Here is a 7,781-nt window from a genome sequence, read left to right as displayed (position 1 = left end):
CTATGCTACCAGAGCTCCCTTAAAATATATATTTGAACCTTAATATTTTGTTGAATAATTAAATGGTGCTAATTTTTAAAAACCCACAAAACTGATAAAATTTCTAATAATTAGGGTCTCATGGGAACTCTAGTGGTATAGCGCCTAAGGCATTTGACTGCTGACCAGAAGGTTGGTCCTTCAAACTCACCAGCCACTCCTCGGAAGGAAAATTGGGCAATCTACTTCCATAGTGAGACCGCCTCAGAAACCCAAGGAAGGGTCACTATGAGTTGGATCTGACTCCATGGCAGTGAGTTTGGTTTTTGGTTTAGGGGCTCAAATCCTAGCTCAGTTTTCCATCCAGTTTAACCTACTCACCAAGAACCAAAACCATTGCCATCAAGTTGATTCCAACAGGGTAGAACTGCCCCGAAGGGTTTCCAAGGTTATTATCTTTATGGAAGCAGACAGCCACAACTTTCTCATGTGGAACAGCTGATGGGTTTGAACCACTGACCTTTTAGGTTAGCAGTCCAACACTTTACCACTGTGCCACCAGCGCTCCTTGACTGAGAATAAATCCGTTGCTATCGAGTCGATTCTGACTCATAGTGAAAATATAGAACAGAGGAGAACTGCCCCATAGGGTTTTCAAAGTTGTAAACCTTTATGGAAGTAGACTGCCACATTTTTCTCCCATGGAACAGCTTATGGGTTTGAAGTGCCCATCTTTTAGTTAGCAGCCGAGCAATATACCACCAGGGTTCTTTTTACTTACCAATGCAGCTGCTTTTGAGATGTGGTGCTAGCAAAGAATGCTGAGAGTACCACAGACTGCTAAAAGAACTAACAAATCTGTCCCGGAGGAGGTGCAGCCAGAATGCTCCTTGGAAGCAAGAATGGCCAGACTTCTTCTCACCTAGTTGGGTCATATTGTCAGAAGGGACCATTCCTTGGAGAAGGAGGTCATGCTTTGTAAGGTGGAGGGTCGACCAAAGAGGGCAAGGCCCTCAACGAGAAGGATTGACACAGTGGCTGTGGCAATGGGCTCAAGTATAGCAGGAATCATGGAGCTGGCATGAGACTGGACGGTGTTTTGTTCTGCTGTGTATAGGGTCAGTATGAGTTGGAGATTACTCGATGGCACCTAACAACAACAATGACAAGCAGCTGCAAGGTCTAGCGTGGCTTTTCAGTGAATTTTGAGCTGTGTATTCGTGACAGAAAAACAGAACATTAAATTAGTTAGATACTCTTAAAAAGTGGTTTGACTTACTTTATCTTCTCCCTGAGGTACCTGGTAGTCTGTGATCAACTGGTTCTAGCTCTAGTGAGAATATACTTCCTTGATCCATTGATACCTTTTATTCTGCTGACCTAGTACTGCTCAAAACCAGTTTGTTGGTTAGTTTATTTGTCTATTCATCCACCCATCCATCCATCCATCCTTAAAAATATTCACTGATCATTTGACCTTCAAGCACTGGTGATAGATACTAAGGTGGTGGATTAGATATCCAAATGTGGATGGGACCCAGTTTAATAGAAAGGTCACAGTCCAGGACAGACACAGCCCCATAAATCTACAGCCATAATACATTGAAGCAGGTGTTGTAAAAGAGGTGTGCTCCAGGAACATTGAGGAGGGTGTGGCCACCTTCCAGACTTAGCAGGAGGCTTTCCAGTAGAAGCCATGCCTACTCTACCCGGAAGGTTGAAGAAGGTTTGTCAGGTGGACAGGCGGGAAAAAGTATTTCAGGCGAAGGGAGCAGGAGGTTAAAAAAAAAAAAAAAAAAAAGAGGTATAACGTAGCAGATTGTACACAGTGGAATCCAAGTAATCAATTTTGCTGAACTGTGAGGGGGTGGAGGGAGTAGAGCTTGGCTAGGAAGGTAGAGACTCTCTCCAAGAGTCTTGCCAGGCCAGGCTGGTGGGCCGGGCTTTATCCTCTAGAGGCGAGCCCAGTGTGGGTACACGGTGTTGCTTTTTTCTGGAAGAATGAGTGAATGCAACTTAATGAATATTCATAAGCCATTGAAATTTTTTGTAATCATCTTTTTATTTTAAGCCAGTACATATCCATTCTAGAAAATGCAGAAAAGCTTAAAGTGGAGGGTAAAATGTTCTGTACTTCCACCAATAATATATGATATCATTTTCTCCAATACTGAAGATTTCAAACACAGATCTCACAGATCAAAGAAATGATGTGTTCACAACTCAGAAGTAGCAGAGAGGTGGGTTAGGGACAGGGAGACCAGTGAGCAGCCTATTGCAGTAGTCCAGATAAAAAATGATGAAGCCCTGAAGTAAGAAAATGGTGGGGATTCTCTGGGTCAGCATTTGGGAGAGTTCTCCATAAGTCAGTGCAGTGCAGTGAATTGCTTCTGGCCATGGTCTTCTATTTTGTGATGTATTGTAAATCCTAGCCTCTGTGTTTGTTTAGGGAGAACTCTGATAGCATAGTGCTTAAGGCACTTGACTGCTAACCAGAAAGCTGGTGGTTCAAACCCACCAGCCACTCCTCAGAAGGAAGGTTGGGCAATCTACTTCCCTAGAGATACCACCTCAGAAACCCAAGGCGGGGTTGCTATGAGTTTGTTTGTTTTCTATTTTTAAATAATATTTTTTGTGTTTTTGGTGAAGATTTACCCAACAGTGTAGGTTCTCATTCAACAATTTCTACACAAATTTTTTGATGACATGGGTTACATGTTTCACTATTTGTGAACATCTTCATTATTTTTCTTCTGGTTGTTCCAGTTCCATTATTCTAGTTTCCCAGCTCCTTTACATTCTTAACCATTGTTTTAAAGTAATTGTTGACTGTTTGGACTTTCACGCGTTTTTGAGAGTTGCTAACATGTTTTATGGAATCCTCCTTCCTCTTACTTTTTTGGTTCTGCATTTACCAGGCTATTTAAATTGATTCATTCTTTCTTTCAACAAGTATTTAGTGAAGGCTTACTACATTTCCGGCACTTGAGACATAACCATGCACAAAGTAGACACTCAGAGATTGTAGTCTTATCATGGGCACCAACATTTAATTATGGGTAGGAGCTAGCTTGGGGAAACTATGGGAGGGGTAGTGAGATTGGGGATAGGGTGAGTAGAATGTGTTTCAGGCAGAGAGGACTTTTGTGTGATGGTTTTGCATTGCATGGTCTTAGATACAGTGTGACTGAATGAAACTTGGTAAGCAAAGAAGACACCCCAAGTTGACATTTTAAAGAGGATGTTAACAGTAGTATCACTTGGGTTGGTGTCACCTATTATGATAATTTATGGTGGCACCCCCCCCCAGACCTCCTCCTGTACTAGACCGTACGGAAGAATCCTTAGTGTTATGGATTAAATTGTGTCCCTCAAAAATACTTTATCAGTTTGCTAGGCCTTGATTCCCAGTATTGTGTGATTGTCCTCCACTCTGTAATCTGATATAATTATCCTATGTGTTGTAAATTGAAACCTCTATAATGTTACTAAGGCAGGATTAGAGGCAGTTATGTTAATAAGGCAGGATACACAGGATTAGATTGTATCTTGGGTTGTAAAAGAGATTAAACAAGTAGACAGAAATCAAGGGATCTGTCCACCACTAAGAAAGAAGAGCCAGGAGTGGAGTGTGTTCTTTGGACTCAGGGTCCCTGCACTGAGAACATCCTAGACCCAGGAGAAGATTGATGCCAAGGCACATGGAGATCTCTAAGGGAGGCTGGGCCTACACATGCCAATAGAGAGAGAAAGCTTTCCCCTAGAGCTGGCGCCCTGAATTTGGACTTCTAGCCTCCTAAACTGTGAGAGAATAAATTTCGGTTTGTTAAAGCTGTGCATTTGTGATATTTCTGGTATAGCAACACTGAATAACTGAGACACCTAAAACCAAAAACTCACTGCCATAGGGTCTGTTCCAACTCACGGTGACCCCCACTGCATTTCTGAGGCAATAAATCTTTACAGAAGTAGATTGCCCCATCTTCCTTCTGTGGAGTGGCTGGTGGGTTTAAACTGCCAGGCTTCTGGTTAACAGTCAAATGCTTTAGGCACCATGCCACCAGAGCTCCTTAACTAAGACACTTCATAATGTTTATTATCAGTTTTAATCTTAGAATAGTGTGTGACAAATATAGTTGTAAATTGCTTAACTATAACATTTCTTAGATTATATGAATACTAACAATAAAATTGTTTTGTAAAATCTTTCTGCATTGAGTTACAACATAATTAGTTATAATATTATTAGTAATTGAACAGAAGCATATTTTGATTTTTCTCCTTTTCCTTTAATTACTACTTCATTCTCAAAAAGTTATTGATAGAGGTTTACCTAATACACTAGAAAATTTTGACAAAATCCGTGACTATAAAAACACTAACAGCAACAAAAACACCAGATGAAACGATGTGATTTGAAGCATCATTGTAATTGGGTAGTAATGACAGCTCTGACTGGAGCACCTTCTTAGAAGGTTCAAGAAGTAAATTGGTATAGAGTTTAGCCTTATAGATATATTGATGGATGTAAACTGGGCTTATGAAAAATGTTTCCGTTTTTATAACTAATTACTGGGACATTTTTATAAAAAATAATAAATTTCTGCTGAAACATTGCCCACAAATTCATTTGGTATCACCCCCTCTGATAGTGTCATCCGGTACAGTCTGCACCCCCACACCCCCTAGCAATGCCAACACATATTGTTAAAGATTCTAAGAGTAATGAGAAGCCTTTGAAGAATTTCAAGTAGGAACATAATGGGATTAAAGTTGCATTTAAAAATTGTTCTGGCTTCTCCTATAAAAAGAGTAGATTTGCAGAGACTAAATACAGGAGGGGAGAGGACAATTAGGAGGCTGATGAAATAGCCGAGGCGAGAGATGTTGGAGGCTGAACCAGGAGGTAGGCATCTGGAGGGAAGTAGATGGATTTCAGAAACCTGTGGGACTTTGTCCCTGATTGGTTGTAAGGGGAGAGGATGAAGCACCTTGACTGACAGTCAAGTAGAATGTGGTTGTCCCATGGCACACAGCATGTTAAAACCTCACAAACAAGGGAGACACATGCCCTGGTTCAAGGCCTTTGCTCACCTTTGAGGCTATCTCACCCTGTCACTTCTTCCTTAAGCTGCTCCTGCTTTCCTTAGTCTTTTATACCCTGAAGACTTTTTACATGTTGTGCCCTGGGCTGGAAAGACACCTTCACCCACCAGACAAATTCCTACTCAGAGCCTAGCTTCTTGACAGCGCTCCATCCTCTAGGCTTTCAGATGTGTTTTGAGGCTCAGTTTTACCTCATATTCCCAGGTATTGAAATTTACTGTTCATCTGTCTTCATCAATAGATGGCACCAACTAGACCCTCAAAATTAAAATATACGAATGAAGGATTTATAATTGATTTATTTTTATTTAAAAAATACTTATAAAGTAGAAGCATGCTTTTTTTTTTTTTTTTTTAAATTTTACAATTAGCTCCTTTAATTCTACTAAAAGCCCTGTGAGTTATAGGACATCATTATTCTTGTTTTACAGATGAAAAGACTAAGACACATTTGGTCAGTGATAGAATTGAGAATCAAATCCAGACAGTTACCCACCGTGCTATGTCTCTTCCATAGTCCAGCTGACAGGGCTAGCATGCATACCTGGATGAATGGAAACCATAGGGATTGCTGGCCAAGTCCAGAAGAGGGCTGCTCTCATAAAAGCTCTTTCATCTCAAAAGAGTGAAGGCTGCATTTTGAGTATAAAGGATTTTGGCCAGAAAGAAGATCTGGAAATTTATCCAAAAGGGGCAAAAACAAACAAAAATAATCCAACCAATCAACCAACCAAATCCAAACTTACTATCCATGTCTTTGGAACTATAGCAGAGAAAAATAAATAACCCATGATGCAGGAGGGTAATTGGATGATGGTCAGAAACATAACTAGTGGGAGTGTCTTTCTCTTCTCCCAAGCAGTACTTTTTCAATAATATTTTAGGCAGCATGTTGATATTATGGTTGTTAAGGTCTCTGGATGGTGCAAACAATTAATAGGGTCAGCTATTAATGGAAAGGTTGGAGGTTTGAGCCTACCCAGAGGCCCCTAAGAAGAAAGGCCTGATCATCTATTTATGAAAAATCAGCCATTGGAAACCCCTATGGTGCACAGTTCTACTATGACACCCACATGGAGTCACCATGAGTCAGAGTCGGCTTAGCAGGAACTGATCTGGTTAAGACAAGGATGAAAGTGCATTTGAAGAAAAATTCTGTAAGGGAGCCCATGCACTTTGTAGAGCGGGTGGTTAAATTGTGGTCCTGTTATATTAGATGCTTGCCTCCCTCTTGACTGACAGTACAGTCCCACGGCCAGTTTGCTCCCTCAGACGTCAGCTCCTGAAGTCCACCGTCAGTGGAGGGTCAGTCCCCATTACTTACTATGGTGCTGTTGTAACTCCATGTCTTCTGTCTGCTCAAGTGCACAGTTGCCCAGATTCACCCTCTGCTCACATTCTTCCCTTTCCCTCACCCACTCCCAAGGTGGGGGAGGACACAGGAGGTCTTCCAGGTGTGTGTGTGTGTGGGGGGGCTCAGCAGAGCCTCCCATGACAGCAGTATGTGGCAGAATCTTCGGTGTTCGTTGATTGTCATATTAGCCCTATGGTTATCACCACCCCTCTGTTTCTCCAATGTCATTGTCATTCAGGCCACACACCTTTAACCATCTCCTGGCTCTAGCAAATTTATCACCTTTTCCCATGGGATTTTCCACTTGAGTTTCTCTGTTTGTGCTGGTCTCTAGTTCTGCAGGCAGTTGCTGTTACATGTATGTAAGTCTGACTGACAGTTGATGATATTTTCAGGTTCCACGAGACAAGAGGCTGCTGTCTGTAAGTAAAGCAAGTGACAATCAAGAAGACCAGGATAAAAGGTATGGTGTCATGTAAAGGAATATGCCTGGACCCCAAAATAACTCTTTTTTCCATTTTTTTTTTTCCTTTTAAATAACAGTACTAAACTATAGTCTTGTTTTTGAGAGAAGATGGGGGTGTGGGAATCAAGAAGAGTAGCCTCTTCTATCAGTCTTTTAGGATCTGGACCAAAACCAATCTCTCAGTAGGGAGAACAAATTGCATTTTTTGTTATGCATCCAAAAGCCATCAGAGGGCTCTTCAGACACCCCCTTCCAGGAGGCTTAACATCTTAAGTGTTAGGAGTGATATATTGGCAAGACAGTCCAGTGCTAGGGTTGATTTTTCTGATCACCCCATGGCCATATACCTGTGAGCAGGTTCTTGAGGGAGTAAGATACTGAAGGATCCCTTTCCTTGAGGGGTGAGAGGATGGGGGTTGTGTGTTTCTCAGCCTAGGGAGGCAGCTGGTGTTGAGCCGTGAGCATCAGGGTGCAAAAGATGGTAGGAGATCATTGTACAACGCCACTTTTTGCACTCTTGAGTTAAGAATCAGCTGAATATTAAGACACAGACAAGTTGAGATTAAAAACAAACTAACAAAAAAGCTCTCTTTCTGATGAAGCCAATTGGCGAATGTAACTTTGAATCTGCAGCTTGTAACCCTTCAGTTCTGGCTGAGATCCATCTTCATACTCAGTCCCAGGCAGAGCTTCAGGCCTCCCCAAAGGGACAGATCATGAACACAGTAAAGGCAATGGGCAGGGTGATTGGAGTGTCCCTTCTCTGACCAGGAAGATCCAGAGAAAAAGAAAGACTCTGGGGTCTGAATCACCCTGCTCAGCTATTTTTCCCAAGCTTAGCAAACAGATCAGTCTCTTCCTCTGCAGGGGGACGGA

The 7,781-nt window shown here is 41.8% G+C and overlaps 1 protein-coding gene across 1 annotated transcript in view; it reads left to right on the top strand.

Annotated features, from left to right (window-relative positions):
- GRHL2 (grainyhead like transcription factor 2) overlaps positions 1-7,781 on the top strand; it is a 144,610-nt gene that overhangs the window by 4,787 nt on the left and 132,042 nt on the right. The window contains exon 2 of the mRNA XM_007934814.2: positions 6,835-6,902. Within this exon, the coding sequence (XP_007933005.1) occupies positions 6,835-6,902 (68 nt within the window). The remainder of the gene's footprint in view (positions 1-6,834; positions 6,903-7,781) is intronic.

This window comes from Orycteropus afer, unplaced genomic scaffold, assembly GCF_000298275.1.
Source record: "Orycteropus afer afer isolate SDZICR_OR568_19922 unplaced genomic scaffold, OryAfe1.0 scaffold00021, whole genome shotgun sequence".
In the NCBI taxonomy this organism is placed as follows: domain Eukaryota; kingdom Metazoa; phylum Chordata; class Mammalia; order Tubulidentata; family Orycteropodidae; genus Orycteropus; species Orycteropus afer.
This window is presented reverse-complemented; position numbering and strand designations above follow the sequence as displayed.